Below are 20,819 nucleotides of genomic sequence, written 5' to 3'. Positions count from 1 at the left end.
CAAGGGTTGAGTAGTCATATGGCTAGTGGCTACCATATTTAGTTGCACTAATACAGAACTTCTTTACCATTGCAAAACTGCACGGGACAGTGCTTCAGAGTATTTTATGTAGCACTGTCAAGTTTTCTTCAGTAGTAGCTTTGGTTTTTGATTCCCTTAAGTTTGTAGTTGCCTGTTTTTAAGTATACCAATTATCTGTGTGTTATTGTTTCCTGTCCTTTTTATCTAGCTGTTACTACCTGCTCCACAGCATTGTTGTGATTATTAAATTAGATACAGGAAGTGACGGGCACATTTTGAATGCACATAATAAGTATTCAGATGTGAGCTAGCTGTTAACTTTTCTCTCACTGTTTTTATCCCTTTGGTTCTTCCATAGTGCAAAGGAATAAAACAGCTAAGTTTGTTGTCCACATCCTGTTTTGATTTTCTATATCATCAGTTCTAACCTATAGTTCCTTTTGTGTAGTTTTGTTTTTTTTTTTTTTTTTGCGGTAAGTGGGCCTCTCCCGTTGCGGAGCACAGGCTCCGGACACGCAGGCTCAGCAGCCATGGCTCACGGGCCCAGCCGCTCCACAGCATGTGGGATCTTCCCGGACCGGGGCACGAACCCATGTCCCCTGCATCGGCAGGCGGACTCTCAACCACTGCGCCACCAGGGAAGCCCTTGTGTAGGTTTTAATTGTGCTACCTTGGGTTGATATTTTCTTTTTTCTTTTTAGATTTTATATTTACTTTTTATGTCATCTTGTCCTTTCACTTTACTCTGTTACTTTATAGTAGAGGCTATGTTATCTCTTACTCTATTAGGGATGCCAAAAGTTTTCATTAATTGTTTTATCAAACTTGTTTAATAGATAGTTTTCCAAAAATATGTTTTTTCTGAATTTCTCAGATTTGCTTTCTTTTCCTTTGTTCTACAGTGTTCTACTTTAGTCCCCATGCTGAGGGTTTTGTTTGTTTTTTCCTTTTGTCATTCTTAAAAACTAAATTGATCTATCTACACTTTGTATTTATCACTAGGAAAAACTTAGTAGCTGACTGAATTAGTTTCCTGTCAAAGTTCTGGAGGCTAGAAGTCTGACATTGAAATCAAGTTTGTCAGCCCTTGCTGGCCTCTGAAGGCTCTAGGGAAGAATCCTTCCTTGCCACTTCCTGCAAGCAACCTTAGTAGTCCTTGGCTTGTAGTAGCATAATTCCTATTTCTGCCTCCATCTTCACACGATCACCTTCCCTGTGTGTCTGTGTTTTCACATGGTCTTATAAGGACACCAGTCATTGGATTCAAGGCTTACCCTAATCCAGTAGTACTTCATATTAAACTAATTGCATCTGCAAAGACCCTATTTACAACTACAGTCACATTCTGTGGTTCTGGGTAGGGATGAATTTTGAGGTAGGATCTGGGGAGGGGACACTATTCTCAGTACACTAGTTGTTGGTCCTTCTCTCTGCTGCTCATATGATGGTTGAACCCTTTTCTCACTTCTAAATCTAGAAGACAGATTGATAGGTGCTGTTCCCAATTCAGTTCCTGGGTTTCAGCAACTTTCAGACTTAATACACCTTTGCTCTGAAATAGTTGGACTTTCTTTTACTCCCACTGCCAGTTTTCTGGGGCTCTTCTATACCATTGAATTTATTGTGTGAAGAACTTAAGTTCTCTGTATATAGAAAAAATTATAGGTTTACCTGTCTCCTCCCCTGATTTTTTTAATTCTGTGAAGTATAAAGGAGGATGTAACAAAAATCGATGTATGTACCAACCTAAATGTTAATATTCAACATTTTTTTTTACTTCATGTGTTTTTTTAATATTAAAAGAAAATTATAGATAACTAGGGCTCCTTTTATTTTCTTCCATCTCCTTTACGTGCTTTCTTCCCCAGAGCTAACCACTATTATGAATTTGTGTATACTCCCAGTTCAGGTTCTTAGATCTCTACTACACATATATGTGTGCAAGAGCACAAAATGCAGTATTGTTTATTTAAAGTTTATATAAATGCTGTCGTTGTACGTATTCTGCAACTTGGGTTTGGTTTTTTGGTGTACACGTTTTTGGGAGGTGTATGTGTGTGTCTTAATTTACTGTTGTGTTTTCAAGATCTCCATGTTGATGTACAAAATTTTAGTTTAGCATTTGTAAATAATCCACATTTCCTAAAAAGACAGTATTTGTGTGGGTGTGAGTGTATCCATATCCTGTTTGTTGACTTCAGGGTTCTAAATTTAACTCACATCTTGGGCTTATTGTGTTCATATCTTCTATATCCTTTGGTCTGCTTCCTATTTTTTTTTTTTTTGGAATATGTTTGATATGTGCATTGTGTAAGTTTAAGTTACAGTTTGATTGCCATTGTAGCCTTAGGTAACACCTCTATCTTCACATACTTACCGTTTCTTTTTTGTGGTGAGAATAATTAAGATTTAGTCTCATAGCACATTTGTTGTTTATAATACAGTGGCATTGTCTATAACCACTGTACTCTGTATTAGATCTCCAGGACTTGTCTACTGGTAGTCAATTTATACCGTTAAACTACCTCTCTCATTTCCCCAACCTCACCTCCATTTCTTTTTTTCTTTTCTTTTTTTTTTTTTAAATTCATATATGTTCGTACAGTTCCAGGGCGACTGGTTAGGTACATCGTAGTTAATGATTATTATTTCTTCTTCATCTTCATTCCTTTCATCATTATGTTGTTTCCCTTTTGATCTCTATTAATTTTACTTTAAATGGGTTTCTTTGGTAAGTACTTGCTAGATACATCCTTTTCCATCTCTTTGTTTTCAGTTTTTCTGTGTCAGTTTGTTTTGATGTGTTTTAAAGAGGTGATTTAAATCCATTTATATTAACTCTGATTACTATCATGTTTGGAATCAGTAATTTCTCTTAATTTTTTTTTAATCCTTGCCTTTTCTTTGCCTTGTTTTTATGCCTTTCTGCTGTCTATTGGGTTAGTTGAAAGTTCTTCTCATCTCTGTCTGGTTTGGGAACAGTAGGACTTTAGAATGCCTCTTTATAAAACTCCAGCCTTGGGACTTCCTTGGTGATGAAGTGGTTAAGAATCTACCTGCCAGTGTAGGTTAAGAATCTACCTGCCAGTGTAGGAGACATGGGTTCGACCCCTGGTCCAGGAAGATCCCACATACTGCGGAACAGCTAAGCCCGTTCACCACAACTGCTGAGCCTGCGCTCTAGAGCCTGTGCGCTACGACTACTGAAGCCCACAGGCCCTAGAACCTGTGCACTGCAGCTACTGAGCCAACGCGCCTGGAGCCTGTGCTCTGCAACAAGAGGAGCCACCCCAATGCGAAGCCCACGTACCACACTGAAGAGTAGCCCCTGCTCTCTGCAACTAGAGAAAGCTCATGTGCAGCAATGAAGACCCAGCAAGCCATAAATAAATAAAATTGTAAAAATAAATAAAAAAGTAAAACTCCAGTCTTTCCTACCCATTATCTATAATTTATTTTTATTATTTTAGTTACCTTGTTTTTAAATCCCTCCCAAATTAGCCATTTTTAGGTTTATGCTTATTTACATTTACCAATACTTTTGCCATTCCTGTTCAGTGTTGCTTCTTGCATCCTACTCAATTCTTGCTGAATACATTTAGTAGCCTTCTAACAATGGTATAAGTTGTAAAGTCCTTATAAATTAAAAACATACAGAATTACATTTATGTGTGAAATGTGTATATATGTGTATTTGTGAATACACACACAGTTATATATTGCCTTTATTCTTGCATGATGACTTAGCTGCATGTAAATTTATATTTAGCACTTTGAAGATAATTTCATTGCCTTCCAGTATTTATTGTTGAAAATTCTGATGTGAGTTTAAGTGTCATTTCTTTATAGATTATCCGTATCTTCTCTCTGGTAACTTAAATCTTTACCCCAACCCCTTCTGGTTTTGTTTTTATGTTTCACAATATCAAGGGACATAGTTAGATGTATGAATTAGTTTTTAGCCACTAGGTCTTGGTGTGCACCCTCATTCTGAGAGTTCTTGTTCGTCTTGAGTTTTGAAAATTTTCTAGTCATTATTTATTCCAATTTTTCCTTTTTTATTCTCTTTTTAAATATAGAATGTCTGTCGATTGTTGTTGATCTCATTCTCTCCTCCATATTGCTTCCTTTCTTTTTATACTTTGCAATTTCATATCTCTTCCTATGCTTTATTTCATGTAGTCTTCTCTGACTGTTCCTCCTCTTTATCAGTTTTTTCTCCAGCTGTGTTTAGTTTATTGGTAAACCTGTCAATTGGGTTTTTTATTTCAATGTGTACTTTTTTTTTAAGAATTTGTTACTTTTAGACACATCCTCTTTTTTTCATCCTGTTCCTGTTTCATAACATATATTCCTGCCATTATCACTATGAAAAATTTTAATATACTTATTTTAAAGTTGTTTTCTAATTGTTCTATTTCTAGCTTGCCCAGGGCCACTTCTTCCCATTTTTGCATGTACTGACTGCCTCATAACAGTCTGTGTTCTTTTATGATTTACAATACCTTTCATGGTGAGCTTATCTGGGTCCAGGGTGAGGGAGGCATGCTTTGTTTAGGAGTCTTGTGATCCCTGGACTGTGAAAGTGTCCTTAAAGCACAGTTTTCCATTAGCTTCTGAAGAGACTTCAGGAATCTAGGTGAATTTGGAGTGGCAGATTCTTAGCTTAAGATCCCTGCACATAAACAGGTAGTATGAATTTGGACCTCTTACATGAACATGGATCAGGAGGGGACTTTCACTTTCTCCCTGTTGGCTTTTTCCACAAAAGTCCCGGAGTAGGTGTTAAACTTCCTTGCCACTTCGCTGGGTGGTTGACCAAGACCAGCCTTGGCTTTGCATTCTTTTTCTGCTTCTTGCATCTTGCAATTTCTTTTTTAAAATTAATTAATTAATTAATTAATGGCTGTGTTGGGTCTTTGTTGCCGAGCACGGGCCTTCTCTAGTTGCTGTGAGTGGGGGCTACTCTTCGTTGCGGTGTGCACGCTTCTCATTGCGGTGGCTTCTCTTGTTGTGGAGCACGGGCTCTAGATGTGTAGGCTTCAGTAGTTGTGGTGCATGGGCTTAGTTGCTCCACGGCATTTGTGATCTTCCCGGACCAGGGCTCAAACCCGTGTCTCCTGCATTGGCAGGCAGATTCCCAAACCCTGCACCACCAGGGGAGCCCACATCTTGCAGTTTCTTACTCCTGATTCAGGCCTTTGGCAGAGTGATCATGTATGTGGACTCCTCAGAATAGTGTTTTGTTTTGTTTTTGTTTTTTTAATTTTTGGCTGCATTGGGTCCTCGTTGTTGCACGCAAGCTTTCTCTAGTTGCAGCGAGCAGGGGCTACTCTTTGTTGCAGTGTGTGGGCTTCTCATTGCGGCAGCTTCTTGTTGCGGAGCACGGGCTCTAGGTGCGTGGGCTTCAGTAATTGTGGCACACAGGCTCAGTAGTTGTGGCTCGCGGGCTCTAGGGCGCAGGCTCAGTAGTTGTGGCTCACGGGCTTAGTTGCTCCACAGCATGTGGGGTCTTCCTGGACCAGGGAACAAACCTCTGTCCCCTGCGTTGGCAGGCGGATTCTTAACCACCAGGGAAATCCCACACTTTTTTAATGCATGAAAGACATTGGATTATAGGGGAAACTGAGTATGTTGAAACAGTTGTTAAAATATAAACTTGTGGTTTATTAATTGCTTTATTAATGAACTAAATAACAGGATTTAGCAGCAGGTATAGTAACTGTCATGATTTCAAAGTAGTGATGAGCTCTTAGATAATTTGCAGTATCTGCCACCAGTGTAATGTGATGGGTGAATCAATTTGGAGAGCACTTCATGCCATATATGCTCCACTCAGAGATTCATAAAAGACGTTAAAGACTTAAAAGCCTTTTGTTTAAAAGAAAATCTTTTGTTTCCCCAACTTATTTGACAAGGAAACCTTGGTAAAGTAATACTGATTAAGCATGCTCATGAATTACTATGATTCCAAGAGAAGCATTTCAGAACATCTGCTTCCTGTTCTGTAATCTCTTTGTAGGTGATGTTTGGACGCTTGGCAATACTGAAATATAAATTTTAAAATGAAAGCTTTAACCATCAACGTTTTCCATTTCTTAAAATCTCATTCTAAAATTATGAGTAGATGAAGTAGATGTTTTTAATTAAGTATGCCAAAGTAAATATAAAATACAGAAACTTTATTTGCAACATTGATTTACTGATCCCATTTTGTTTTCAAACATAGTCTGAATAAGTTTATAGGGAAATAAACTAATGAAAGGTCAGTCAGCGACTTTCCTGGCGGTCCAGTGATTAGGACTCTGTGTTCCCAGTGCAGGGGGCATGGGTTCAATCCCTGGTCAGGGAACTAAGATCCTGCATGCTGCACGGTGCAGCCAAAAAAATAATAATAATGAAATAAAACAAGTAAAAACAAAAAAAAGGTCAGTCAAATGATTGTACATTTTCTTTCATTATCTTATGTATTTGCATTGATTGTTTTAATTGCTGTGCACATACACTTGATTTTTATGTTGCATATACATACTTAATATCAGTGTACTTGGCATTTTAGATGCCACATAAGAAGTGATGCCATGGTTTGCTTAACCATTCCACAGTTCATTTTTTACTATTATATACCAAGTGAGCCATGAGTGTTTTGGCACAAATTTCAGAATCTCTACCTTTTTCATTATCATCTTAGACAAGTTCCTTGGGGGTCTACTTTCCAAGAAATATTTACCAAAGTCAAAGAATCTACTGTTGTTAACAGTTCTGCATATTGCAGGTTTAGGCTATTTTAAGATTGAATCAGGTAGTACCATCTTCAGTATTGTCGGTGATTTTTGCCACTGGTAATGCTTTTGACTTTAACAGTGATTCCTACAGTTACCAGAGACTCCTCTGTTCAGATTACCCAGACTCCATAAATGATTTTTAAAGTTTGTTTGAATCAAGATACAGATAAAGTCCATACATTCCAGTAAGTCTTTTAAGTCTGATTTTATAGGCTTCCCCTTTATTTTTTTCCTTGCAATTTAAACAGGTTTATGGTGTGCTTGGATGTTGTTTTCTTTGTGTTTTCATTTAGCTTGGGTTTTGCAGTTTCTTAAGTCTGTGGATTAGTGTCTTTAATCATTTTTAGCACAAACTGAACCATTATTTCTTCAAACATTGCCCTTGCCATATTCTCTGTCTTCTTCTCTCCTTATGGACCTCTGATTACAAGTATGTTGGATTTGATCACCGGGCATGTACATTCTGTTCTGTATTTCCCTGTTATTTTTTTCCTCTGGTCCTCAATTAATCTATCTCCCGGTTCTCTTATCCACACTTCTGGTGTGTCTAATAACGATGCCAAATTCGTTTTGAGTCAATGTTGGATATTATATATTTAAAAGATTTTCGCAGCTCTGATGCTCTCTTTCCCCAGAACAGATTCACCTTCCCCTGCTAGGCATATAGAATGGGAGCCGAAAACGTGACTGCAGTTAGGCACTGAGCTGAGTTGCAGCTAGGTTATAGTTTTGTTTGTTAGTTTGTTTGTTTTAACATCTTTATTGGAGTATAATTGCTTTACAATGGTGTGTTAGTTTCTGCTTTATAACAAAGTGAATCAGCTATACATATATCCCCATATCTCCTCCCTCTTGCATCTCCCTCTCACCCTCCCTATCCCACCCCTCTAGGTGGTCACAAAGCACCGAGCTGATCTCCCTGTGCTATGCGACAGCTTCCCACTAGCTATCTGTTTTACGTTTGGTAGTGTATATATGTCCATGCCACTCTCACTTCGTCCCAGCTTACCCTTCCCCTGGGTCACAGTTTTGATAAGGCTTTGTTTCTCTCTGGTCCATTCTTAGGGCATAGCCTTGTTTCTTACTCCCATTTCCAGATGAGAACCTGATTCGATGACCAGTGCCCTTCCCCCTCATGTATCCTGAACTCTAATTGTAGTCTCCTCATCAAAGTGAGCCTGCCAGAATCTCTCTACTTTCCAGAGGCTTTCTGCTTAGCTTCTTAGCCTCCTGCCCATCACAGCTTCAGAATTTTCCAAATGCCTTGGGAGCAGGAGTATCTGACATGTGTCATTCTTAGTTTCCTGTCCTTCCTTTTCACTGGGAATTTGGCTCTTCAGGTCTCTAAAGTTGTCCCTTCAGACCTACAAAAGCATCAGAATCTCTGCTCATTTCTCTGTCCCCAGAAGTGACCCTCTACCAAGGCACCAAATTCTAAGCATCACTCAGAATCACCCATTGTCCACAGGAAGAAGCAGCTCCACACTTCATGGTCCTACACGCTCTCTGAAATCTTGACTCCTTGATAGTGTCACTGCTTTAGCATTTCTCTTGTATCTTAAAGTTGAGTTTGCTTTTTTTTTTTTAATCTGGACTTTCTAGTTCTCAGTAAGAGTGTTGGTTTGCTATAAACTATCCATCATACCCCTTTTCCTTGCAATTTATTTGTTGAGAAAACTGGGTTATTCCAGTTATTTATCCAGTGGCTTACATTTTTCTGATTATATCCCTGTGGTATAACTTTCTCGCCTCTTGGCACATCTAACAATGTTTTTTTTGGATGTTGGGCGTTCAATTTTACGTGGTTGAAGTATAGGGATTGCATTTTCTTCCTTTAAAGAGGCTTTGTTTTGTTGGCAGGTAAGTTACTTGAGGTTCAGTTTTTCCTTTACTAGGGAGAGTGTAGAGTAGCCTACTTTAACTCCACTAGTAAATCAGGATCTTCTGGGGTCTTTTTTGAATGCTCTGTGCCACTTGGCTGGTCGCAATGGAGAAGTCTCCCTGCTTGTGTGAGCTCGGGGAACTGTTCAGTTCACAGCTCCTTCGTTGTTCTTTGCCTGACCTGATGGAGTTTCACCCTGTACGTGGGCTTCTTAGTATTCAGCAAACACTCAAGGAAATCTCATGAAGATTTCTGGAGCTCTTTTTCTGTATGGCTTCCTCTTCTCAAGAATTCTGCCTCATAATTACCAGTCACCTGAGCCTCTGTACTTCAGTCTCTGGGAGTGTATTTCCTCAACTCAGTGAAACCATCACGCTCTGCTTAGAATCCCTCACCTGCTGTGCAGTCTGCAGTGTGCCTCCAGGCAGAAAGCCAAGGCAGTCACAGGCTACCTCATTTGTTTCTGTCTTAAGCTGTGTGTTGTCCGGTTTTCTAGTTTATGGCTAAAGGATAAATACGAGCATTCTATAAGAGAAAAATGCCCTTTTATACTATTGGTTTACCCTTAAGTACAGTTTGTGCAGAAAGAAGCATGATTCATGTTACTTTATCTACCAATTTTCAAACAGTAAGTTGATTTCCTGCCATCTTCCAAGGGCAATCAATAAAGTCTTTGTGGAGGGGGGGGTGTATGATTATGAAGTCATCGACTTAAACGTATTTGAGTTATTCAAGTCATTGAAATTCTTTTCTATGCTCAAATTGTCATTTTTGATTAGTGGAAGCCTCCTCAAGCTTGCTGTTGAGTTCTTTTTTTTTTTTTTTTTTTCCTTTTTGCTGTTGAGTTCTTTTGACTGCAGTAGTCTTGAGACCTTTCTTCTCTCTCACCATTAATATTTAATGGGAGCCTGTGCGTTGAAGTTTACTAGGAGGGATAACCATAATTTGAGCTGCATGGTTCTCAATGATTTTTGACCCACCTGCCCACCCCCAAGAAACATTTGACAATGTAGTCATTTTTGGTTGTCACAAAAGGTGGGGAGGAAGGTGTTACTTGCACCATGAGTAGAAAGGTCCGGGAAGCTGCTGCTTATTTACAGTGCACAGGACATCTCCTCCCAACAAAAAAATTATCCAGCTCAAAGTGTCAGTAGTGCTGTTGTTGAGAAACCTTGACATATACTAATTTAGCTAGCATTTGTATAGTGTTTCAATAGTTTGAGAAATCATATTACATTTCCCACAATCCCATGAAATTGGCATTATTGATCCTTTAATAACAGATGCGTAAATTTGAGGAGGTCATACAACTAACAAGAAACAAGAATTTGATATCGATGATCTTTATGGTTGATGTCTTTTTTTTTTCTCCCCCCATTATAAGTGAAGACAGTGTACTTTGTATGACTACAAAAATAACAGAGTTGAGACTAGACACTGTTCCAAGTGATATTTATTCTCAAAACAGCCTTATCAGATAAGCAGCTGTTATTATGGATGAAGCCATTACTTAACTTGTCTAAAGTTATACAGCTAGTAAGCAGCAGAGTTAGGGCTCAAACCCAGACAGCCTGGCCCCATTGCCTACACTTTTTTATTTTTTGCGTTACGCGGGCCTCTTACTGTTGTGGCCTCTCCTGTTGCGGAGCACAGGCTCCGGACGCGCATGCTCAGCGGCCATGGCTCACGGGCCCAGCAGCTCCGTGGCGTGGGATCCTCCTGGACTGGGGCACGAACCCGCGTCCCCTCAATAAAGTCTTTGTGGCCTGCCGATGGACTCTCAACCACTGCGCCACCAGGGAAGCCCTGCCCATACTTTTAACTACTGTATGTTGACACATAATTTTTCTTTTACAGTTTAAACATGTTTGTTTTATCTTTAAATCTTTAATACCTTTGGAATTTATTTTGATGTGAAGTAGGAATCCAACTTCTTCCCACCCCCTAGACCTTGATTTCCCTGATTCATTTATTGGAAAAGTCATCTCCCCCTGACCCTTTCTTCAGTTAATTCATTTAGAAATATTGCCTGTGTTAAACATTAAATTGTCATGTTATATATATTGATCTATTTTTTCTTTTTGTTTAATTAATTTTTCTGTTCCTTAACCAGTAGCATATTTTTTTAAATTACTGTAACTTTTAAAATGTGGTAGGGCATATCACTCCCGTCTACCTTTGCTTATCAGAAAATTTCTGGGAACTTTTCCCCTTGGCATTTATTCTTCCAGTTTGTAGTTTATTTAAGTTACATTTGTCTCTTCTCTCTTCTGTACCAAAAACCTACTGAGTTTAAGATTATAGATTAATCTGTAGAATATTAATAATTAATAGCTTTAAGCTTTGTGCTTAAAATTTCTAGTTAAACTTATTCCAGTATTTTTTTTATTGTTGTTATAGTCAAGAATAGATAGACTCTTTGGTCACTTGTATGTTTCTAAATAAAAGTTATTTTTAGGAAGATGACACTTGAGAAAAACACCTGAGGTGAGGGAATGACCATGGAGCTAATAGAAGAGCCAAGGGCAGGGGCCTGTGATCAGGAAGTTTGCCTGTCATTTTGGGGAAGGAACAAGGAAGTCAGAGGAACTGGTAGCGTGAGCTAGGAGAGAAGCAGGAAATGAAGTCAGAGAGGGGATAGAAGTGACAGATGGTATAGGGCTTTGTGTGTACCAGTGCCAGAACTTTGACTTTTATTCCTCATGAGATGAGCCATTGGAAGGTTTTGAGCAGAGGACTGGCATGGTCTGACTGAGGTTGTAAAACAAGATTACATCAACTACTGTGTCAAATAACTGGAAGGAGGGACAAGCAGGAAGACCAGTTTGGAGGCTATTTAAGAAACCCATATGAGAAAAGATAGTGACTGCAGTTGAGGTGGTATGAAGTGGTCAGATCCTGGATACATTTCGAAGGCAGAGACGATAGGATTTCATAATTGGTTTGGGGGTATGATAAAGGAGTTTAGGATGAGTCCAAGGATTTACGATTGAGCAACTGGAAGTTGGGAAGAGTTAGGAGCTCAGTGTTAACTCACTAACTCTGAATACCTGTTAAGACATCTAAGTGGAGATGTTGAATGGGCAGTGTGAAATTGTATTAATTGATGTCCTAATATCAAATACTTCCGATATCCAGGAATAAATCCCACTTGCTCATGGTAGGTTGTTTTTATTTTTTTGTGGTTTTAAAAATAAACAAATAAATAAATACATGTGTATAATTTGGCATCTTAATTCTGTGTGTGTATATTTAAAGTTGCCTGAACTGTCCTTCAAAAAAATTCCCCAAATTTATCTCTTAATAAATTAAGATATTTTTATATACTTCTAGGTTCTATTAACACTTCACAGTTTTTCATTCAAAAGTAAGGTTGGTGTGTAAGTATGTGTGCACATACTTTTTATCAGGTTTTAAATCAATTCTATTTTTCTAAGAGGACTAAAGAAATCTAATTTTTTTAAAATTCTGATGAAAACTCATTTTTAAAAAAATTATTTATTTATTTATGGCTGTGTTGGGTCTTGGTTTCTGTGCGAGGGCTTTCTCTAGTTGTGGCGAGTGGGGGCCACTCTTCATCGCGGTGCACGGGCCTCTCACTGTCGCGGCCTCTCGTGTGGAGCACAAGCTCCAGACGCGCAGGCTCAGTAGTTGTGGCTCACAGGCCTAGTTGCTCCGCGGCATGTGGGATCTTCCCAGACCGGGGCTCAAACCTGTGTCCCCTGAATTGGCAGGCAGATTCTCAACCACTGTGCCACCAGGGAAGCCCTACAAATCTAATTTCTTTATGCTAGCACCAGCCATTTTAATTGAATAGAAATTATCTGTTCTTCAGTGTTTTTAAAGACTTCACTGAGGACACAAGAGTAGTCTGAGCCCCTGCCTTTATTTAAGGCATGTGTATTGTATTCTCCAGTTAGATGGAATATAAAAATTGTAACATTTAAACATTATAGAAATGCATAATGTGGAAAATGAAAGCTCTCCTTAATCTCCTCCCCACCATCATAACCACGTCAGTGGTTTCTTGCACATTCCTCTATCCTCCTTCTCTCTGCATCTCTCTACATGTTAGTGTTTTATTTGGATAACATTATTATGTCAAGACTATTTATTTTTATTTTAACTTGGCTGTGTGTATGTGTCTACACTATTGTATCTTGTATCCAGTTTATCAATTAACTAGTGCTTTTTTGAGGAGTTCTTATATGTTTGCATTCTTTCCTTTTTTCTCTTTATTAGGCCAGTCTTACAGTTTATCTAATTAATTGCTCTGTTCCTATCTAAGCCATTCTTGGGGTGGGTTTGGGAAGAGGGGGAGAAAAAACTCCCAAAGAGCAGTTCTTAAATTTGCTGTTTCTAGCATGTATTTTTTCTTTTGGTAATTTCAGTTTTTATTTTAATCTTTCTCCTAGTTTGTTCCTCTTGCCATACCGTTTTTACTGTACATCCAGTCTATAAAATGGAATGCTGTGCATTGCCCACTTGGAGAGCTGATTGATGTCATGGGTTAATTTATGAGGAGAAAATATACCTCCCTTTTAAGATTTCTTATTCTGATTTTTATATGTTTTTCTAATCTTGTCAGTGTTTAAAGTTTTGGTGCCAGTTTTGGATTCTGATTACCTAAATCCTCCCATTCATCTCCTGTGCAGTCTGTGGTCTTTGTCCCTGCCAACGTAGGCCCCTCTCTCTCTCTGCCTCAAAATGTTACCTCCCCCAGAAAGCCAGCCCTGGTTAAATAGGTTGCAAGAGGTATTTTTTCCCAAAACAGTACCAGTTAATGTCTACAGAAGTGTGTGTTTAGTTGGTATAATTTCCTTTCAAAGGCATCTACAATTGCAGCTTATTAGAATACTTTTACTTTAGCGTAAGTTGCCCAGTCTAACCTTCACAGGGCCTTCTTTGAATGCCACCCATCTATGTCGCTGCAAGAAGGAGGCAGTTGGGCAATGTTGATAAAGACTGCATTGTTCTCATATTTATCTTTCTTCTGTGCGTGTCTGTGAAGGCAAACAGCTTTCAAGAGTTGGGTGTGCTGAAACTAAATGCACCTCTCACAGTTGTTACAGAGTTTTGATGCTACCCTTTTGTCTTTATTATGATACTACCTTTGCTCCTAGCATCCCTTGTCATAGTGTCATTCCACAGACAAGTCCCTTCTTCTAGGACTGCATGCTACCCAGATGACTTTTTTGTGGTCATGATTTGGCAAATGCCAGACTTGTTCATCCTAACACAAGAACCTAGGGATCCTGCATTCAGCATGACCTGAAGTTTTCTCCTCAAAGCACAAAATCATAAAAATCCCATTTTGTTTTTAACAGAATTAAATCTTTTGAAGACTTAGATTATTTTTGATTGTGATTTATTTTCTGCGGTACGTGGGCCTCTCACTCTTGTGGCCTCTCCCGTCGTGGAGCACAGGCTCCGGATGCGCAGGCTCAGCAGCCGTGGCTCACGGGCCCAGCCGCTCCTCGGCATGTGGGATCCTCCCGGACCGGGGCACGAACCCGTGTTCCCTGCATCGGCAGGCGGACTCTCAACCACTGCGCCACCAAGGAAGCCCAACTGTGATTATTTTTGACTGTGGACTTAGCTGGAGAGGTATTTCTTATCCTGCTAACATGTATACAAAGGACGTTTAATGAAAATGATTTCTATCCCATTGGAGTTAATCTAACACAAAGACTGTGGGTATGAACACTCACCATCCCAAATTCATTTTCATTACTTAAGTATGAGCTTTATAACAGTAGATTTTTAGGCTAGGTTAAAGAGTAGCTAATGAGTTCTGTGTAGTCCACGGAAATTTGCCGTGTCGTTTCAGGCCACCTGGAAGTCTTTTTTATAGCAGGAGATGTGAAAAGAACAGGAGAGGTATGGTCTGTTATTCATTAGTATGGCTCTTAGGTGGATGAAGTTGCTGAAGAGGGCAAAGTCATGTTCCAGCCAGAAATCTGGAGCCAGCTATTCACCTTAGCAGATGGTGGGAAACCATCAAGGTGGTAGAAACATACAGGTTTTGTAAAGTGTTCTTGGTAAGGACCTAAGGGCTTCACATAACTTGATGTCTTCATTAGAGAAGAAGCAGGTTTACTTAATTACTTTGAAGGTTAATGTGTTGGAGAAATGGAAATCTTTTAACAAACTGGTCAGACTTTTTGTTTGGTGTCATATATGTATCTAGAGAGGGCCTTTTTTTTTTTTACCTTGCAGGTCACTTTTATTTTATTTCTTATTTTATTGAGGTATAATGGACGTATAACATTATATAGTTTCAGGTGTACATCATAATGATTTTTTGTTTGTTTCCGGCCGCACTGCGCGGCATGCAGGACCTTAGTTCCCTGACCAGGGATCGGACCCGTGCCCCCCTTCATTGGAAGTGCGGAGTCTTAACCACTGGACTGCCAAGGAAGTCCCTAGAGAGGGCCTTTTGAATCTTTGGGATACTGAATGGGGAGCTGGGTTTTTATCAGACACTGAATTGTCAGTTTTGTCTGACTTTTCACAGGTTCACCGGAACAGCACAGTGCGCTCTGGCTGTGATGTGAACCCCTCCTGTGCACTGTGCGGCTCAGGCAGTGCCAGCACCACGCCTCCAGAAATCCACTATGAAGCCCCTCTGTTGGAACGCCTTTCCCAGTTGGATTCTTGTGTTCACCCGGTTCTAGCATTTCCAGATGGTAAGAAAGTCTACATAATATAAAGTCTAATACGTGAGACTTAAAGGGTTCAAAGTGAAAGAAAGTCGGCCAAGATTCTGGTACAACTCCCAGGTACTGTCAAGGTATTGCTGTCAATAAAGTCTTCTCTTAGAATTTTGCAAATAGATCTCCCAGACCGGAATGTGCCACTAAAACTTTGCAGCTTGCTAAGAGAGAAATTCCCCTAACACTTCAAATGGTGAGGCTAGGACAGTTTCCTCCAGCCACAACGCTTGGAGCCTGGTCTTGTTATACAGAGTCTGTCTTAAAAAATGTATTATCTATGTGTGCCATGATGTAAAACAGCATGGGCAGCGCTGCTAAGTTGATCTACCTGATAAGCCTCCGTGTCTGCCAATTTTCCTTTTCCACCTCCCTTTTCATAATTGCTTTTCTCCCACTACGTGAAAGTCATTCCTCTTACCCATATTGAGTCTTGCTGTGGGTCTTGCCCCCCAGAGTATAAAAACCTTGGGCAGTAGGGACACCAAAGGAACCATTTCAGAGTTCATGGCTCCTGAAGAAGAATCCTGTGGGAATTAAGTAAAAAAAGTTTTGAATAAAAAATAATGAAGATGGAGGTACATTATTTTTTTGTATATAACTTAAGGCAAGATTCTCTGCCTTTTCTGTCACCTTAAAATAAATATTTAGAGAATTAATAACTTACACCTGAAACTAACATATTGCACGTCAACTGTACAGTATTTAAGTTTTAAAAAGAGAAAGAATTAACAACTGAAATTAGATTTTACTGTGACTGTAGTCTGATTGAATAAGTAGGTGTAAAAGATTTTTTTTAGTTAAGGTAAATATTATATATGTACATGCTGAGGTGTTGGTATAAATAAATATCTTTAATGCATGTAGTATTCTAGAAAATACAGCCTTTACAACTGTCTGAGTTTATGATTTTCTTAAAAACTGTATTTCGGAATTCTCCGGCGGTCCAGTGGTTAGGACTCCATGCTTTCACTGCTCAGGGCCTGGGTTCAATTCGTGGTCGGGGAACTGAGATCCCACAAGCCTCGCGGTGTGGCCAAAAAAATTTAAAAATTTAAAAAATAAAAAATTACATTTCAAATGGTGGGGATACATGAGCAAAAATGTTGAAAACTGTTCTGTAGACTACAGGAAGCCAGTGTTTTCATAATCTGGATTTGTTTCACTGATTTGCAAATAATCTCATGATCTGGCCCCTCTTGGATCACTGTTATTTTATCTATGTGTTATGGCTTATATGATGGCTGTTTATGACCTTATTTTCCATTAGTTAAATTTTAAGTTCTCTCGGGATAAGGGACCATGTTTTTCTTCCTGCTCTATCCTTCATAGCACCTTACAGATAGTCTGTACAAGTTTTTGAAAGGAGGATAACTAAAACAGGAGTCTGGGGAATGTGAATTATATGGGATGTAAGATTTACTTATTGGCATGAGAAGAAAACCCAAGTTTTTTCTAGCATCAGTAGTATATTATCTTTTTCAAAAAAGGGCAGATACTAAATAATTTAGGCTTTATGGATCATACTGGCTAGGTTTAGTCTATGTTGTAACTAGGCAACTCTGCCCATATAGCACAAAAGCAGTCGTAGACCATGTATAAGCAAGTGGGTGTGGCTGTTTCAATAAAACTTTATTTATAAAAACAGTCATTACTGATAAACTATCCTGGAGAATCCCATCTTCTAATTGATCAAACATTAGATGACTGTAATCCCCTCATTCCTTATCTGTTCTTCAAATGACTGGATTCTTTCTTGGTCACCTACATCTGTTGAGCTACTCCAAGCCTTACTATCATGACTCCCTTCAACTGTAAGAAAGGCATGGTATAATATTCTTGCTGCCACATGACTTCTAGTAAGAGTGGAAATATTTAGAGAACTTGAAACATAGGGATAGCAAGCTAGGCAGGGGTTTAGGTCAGGAGTAGTGGAGCAGTAAATAAACTTTAGAACGTGATGAGTAGAAAACACTACAACATCCTCCTCTGTACTTCAGATTCCAGAGTCATTGACATTTACCCTTTCTTGCCATTTGGATTATAACTTACATAACTTAAGATAATATTTATATAGTGTTTTATAGTTTACAAGCACTTTTCTTATACTTGTTTCATTTGCTTCTCTCAGTACTCTTATAAATTTACTTCAGTTTTACAGATCAAGAAATAGGCTTAGAGAGGTTGTGGTTTATCTCAGGCTACATAGCTAATGTAGAAGGCTCCAGAATTCAAACCGAGGTCATCTGATACCTGTCCTTCTTTTCACTATAGTTCATGTTTCTCCCCAGCCAGGATATTAAGAGAAGTCAGGTTTCTACCTGTTTCCAGACTGTAGCTACAGACAGAGACACCAGGATGATTTGGGAACATTTCTTGAGTTACTCTCTCAGGATTACAATATTGAATTGTATGGTCTCATATTTGAATAAAGAAGGCTGAAGCCTATAGTTATATCCGATTCTGATAAGGTCTCTTCCATACTCATTGAATATCAGTTGATAAATATGTTGATCATTCCTTTGTCAGCAGTATTACCATGTATAGTTGTGAATTCTGTCTCCCATCCCCTGATCAGATATGCCCGAAACACTTGCCTGGCGTCTCCTGTTCCATCATTCAGCATCTCTACTAGGAGGTACCCATTCCCTATTAACACTTTCTGTTCTTCTGACTGCATCGTATCTATAAATCTGACTGCTGCCCTTACACTTCCCCACTCCATTCCATTCCAAGCAACTATAGGTAGCAAATGAGGGGGAAAGGAAGGAGACCCCTTTCTATGGTCTCTGTGGTCTTCATTTTCTTGCCTGCCGTTTCTCTGTGTCTGTCCTGTCTCCCCCACCACTTTTTCCCCCTCCTGCCTTTCCCCCTTCTCTCCCCTCTCTCTGACACACACACACACACACACACACACACACACACACACACACACACACACACACACACACACACACACACACACACACACACACACACACACACACACACACACACACACACACACACACACACACACACACACACACACACACACACACACACACACACACACACACACACACACACACCCTCCTAACCATGACATTGGGGTTTGGACAAGCGAGTTGGTCATTAAACTCTACTTATGAGACTGTACAGGGGAATAGTATATATACCAAGTATAATGATTAACATATCTGCCTATGGATAAATTAGACTTTCTGTGGGTTGATTCGGGGACCTAATTAGTGTATCTAATATTGTGACTATCGGGGTAATTTTGACTTGATCCAGACAACTGCCACATTCAGAATGCTATCTATTTGTAAACTGGAAGATTCCCAGGGCCACAAAGATGGGAATAGCACCTCCTAAAGTATTGAGATGCCCCAAATATCTCTGTGTAGAATAGTGAGTAATGGTGAAGACTAGCAGCCAGCACCCTGTGTGGGTCAGACGTGCTCCACACCTGACTTCTGCGCCACCCCTTTGCAGCCTCTTCTCTAGACTGTATTTAAAGACGGCGGGACTTCCAACTTTTCATTTTCGTGTAGAGTTTTACTAATGTTTCCTAACCAGTTTGTGTACTTTGTGAGGATGGGAACCAACTGCAGCTCTTAATCTTAGAGTTCTATCTTCCATCTTGCCACACCTCAGCTGCTACCATTAATTTGAGGAACTGCTGCCTGACTGGAAGGTGGAGACATTAGGGTGTGATAACCCTTTAGTACTCCAGAAAGAGGAGCTTGTTTCCTTATTACCTCACTTAATCAAGCCAGTTAATCCTTAGCTTGAAATGTAGAGGATGTATATAACCTTGGGGAAAAGAATGTTTAGATTTAGGTTTGTGCTTAATAAGAGCACCACCTGCTGGCTGTGAAGATCAATGCTCTTTTGAGAGAGCTTGCCAAGACAATTAGCTGTATACATGAGGCCACTGCACCTTACCAGCAGGAGGAGGAAGTGAGCATTACAAAACACCACAAGAAAGTGTTCTTGAGAAAATGGTGGAAAGTAATGAGTAAAACAGGTTAATCTTGGAGTGTCAGACCCTGGTGGGCCTGAAGTTAAAGTCTTTTCATTTTGTTTGAGGAAATAGTAACCTAAGATGATGTTTCCTGTCATTGATCTGCATTTCAAGGATCTGCACCTTCCTGTTTGATAATATACTTTAATAGCCATTACCTATGCAGGCATGCAGTGTGTGGAGTCCTCTAGCTGAATGGGTCCCTACTGTGTTCTCTTCCATTTTTACAACTCTTTGCTTACTTTCAGGTCCTCTATATCCAATCTGTTTCAGAGTTGTAGCTCTGTAGATCCCAGGTGTTATTACTCAGAACAGGAACTCAGACCAGCAATTCCTAAGAGATCATTTTTGTTCACTGACTGGGGGGTTTAACTTGAGTTTCTCTTTACTCATATAAAAGCAGTTAAAACACAGCAAACTTCTAGCAGCCTGAGTCCCTTAAACAGTTTGTTATTATCCCTAACTGCTTACTCAATGGGCTTATAGGGGAAATTGCTCTTGGTTCTGCTTAGTACCTCAGCTCCAGAGCACAAGGCAGTAGTGGTCTACACTGTGCCAGCTTCCGCTTCAGAGCATTTAAATGAGGGGAGGGGATTAAGAGTGGAGTTTTAGTTGAAGACTCATTGATTTAACATGTTAGAGTTGAGAGATCAGTAGTCATCTGGTCTAGCAATAACATATAAATGTCTTTTCTCTCGTGCTTAACTCGAATTGATTGATGTTGTCTGTATGGATTTAATTAACTAGTTAATTATTTGAGATGGGTCTAAGGTCTTGGGGTACAACAGAAAGAATGTTGCGAGTAGCCTGTGCCTGCAGCAGACAGAAGAGGAGAGAGCTAGAGCATGTGTGCTAGGATGTTACCAGCTCTGATCAAGTCTTGCTGCCTCATTTTACAGATGAAGAAGCTAAAGCCCAGCTAAGTGATTTGTTCTTGTTTTCTCCTACTCAGTGATGGGACGAGGACCCGTGTCTAGGACTACTAATTTCCACCATAACCATATCCTATTTCCTTTTCTCCCTGGCTTAATTTTCAGGTTTGGGAGCACAGTGACTGTGGAAAATAAAAGGAAAAGACAGTGAAACTACTATGCTTTTGTAGTCCCATTAAACAGCCTTTGCAGGCTTCCTTGGCAGTCCAGTAGTTAAGACTCCATACTCCCAATGCAGGGGGATCGATCCCTGCTCAGGGAAGATTCTGCATGCTGCGTGGCATGGCAAAAAAAAAAAAAAAAAAACCAACCTTTGCCAAGGGGGAGTAACTCTCCTGCTGACCAAGGGGTATCCTGGGATATAGAGGAGGTGCTCTACCACTTCTTGAGCCTTCTTTATACCTTCAAGCTCAGCCCAGCTTTCAGAATTCCTCTAGACGATGCTTTATTTCCTATATACTTTTCCCCAACCACTCT

General features: G+C 39.6%; 1 protein-coding gene across 4 annotated transcripts in view; it reads left to right on the top strand.

Annotated features, from left to right (window-relative positions):
* The window catches only part of KANSL1 (KAT8 regulatory NSL complex subunit 1), a 174,880-nt gene that overhangs the window by 137,316 nt on the left and 16,745 nt on the right, over nt 1–20,819 (top strand). For all 4 annotated transcript variants that reach the window (XM_067714442.1, XM_067714439.1, XM_067714440.1 and 1 more), the window contains one exon: nt 15,206–15,377. In XM_067714442.1, the coding sequence (XP_067570543.1) occupies nt 15,206–15,377 (172 nt within the window). The remainder of the gene's footprint in view (nt 1–15,205; nt 15,378–20,819) is intronic.

Source organism: Pseudorca crassidens, chromosome 19, assembly GCF_039906515.1.
Source record: "Pseudorca crassidens isolate mPseCra1 chromosome 19, mPseCra1.hap1, whole genome shotgun sequence".
In the NCBI taxonomy this organism is placed as follows: domain Eukaryota; kingdom Metazoa; phylum Chordata; class Mammalia; order Artiodactyla; family Delphinidae; genus Pseudorca; species Pseudorca crassidens.
This window is presented reverse-complemented; position numbering and strand designations above follow the sequence as displayed.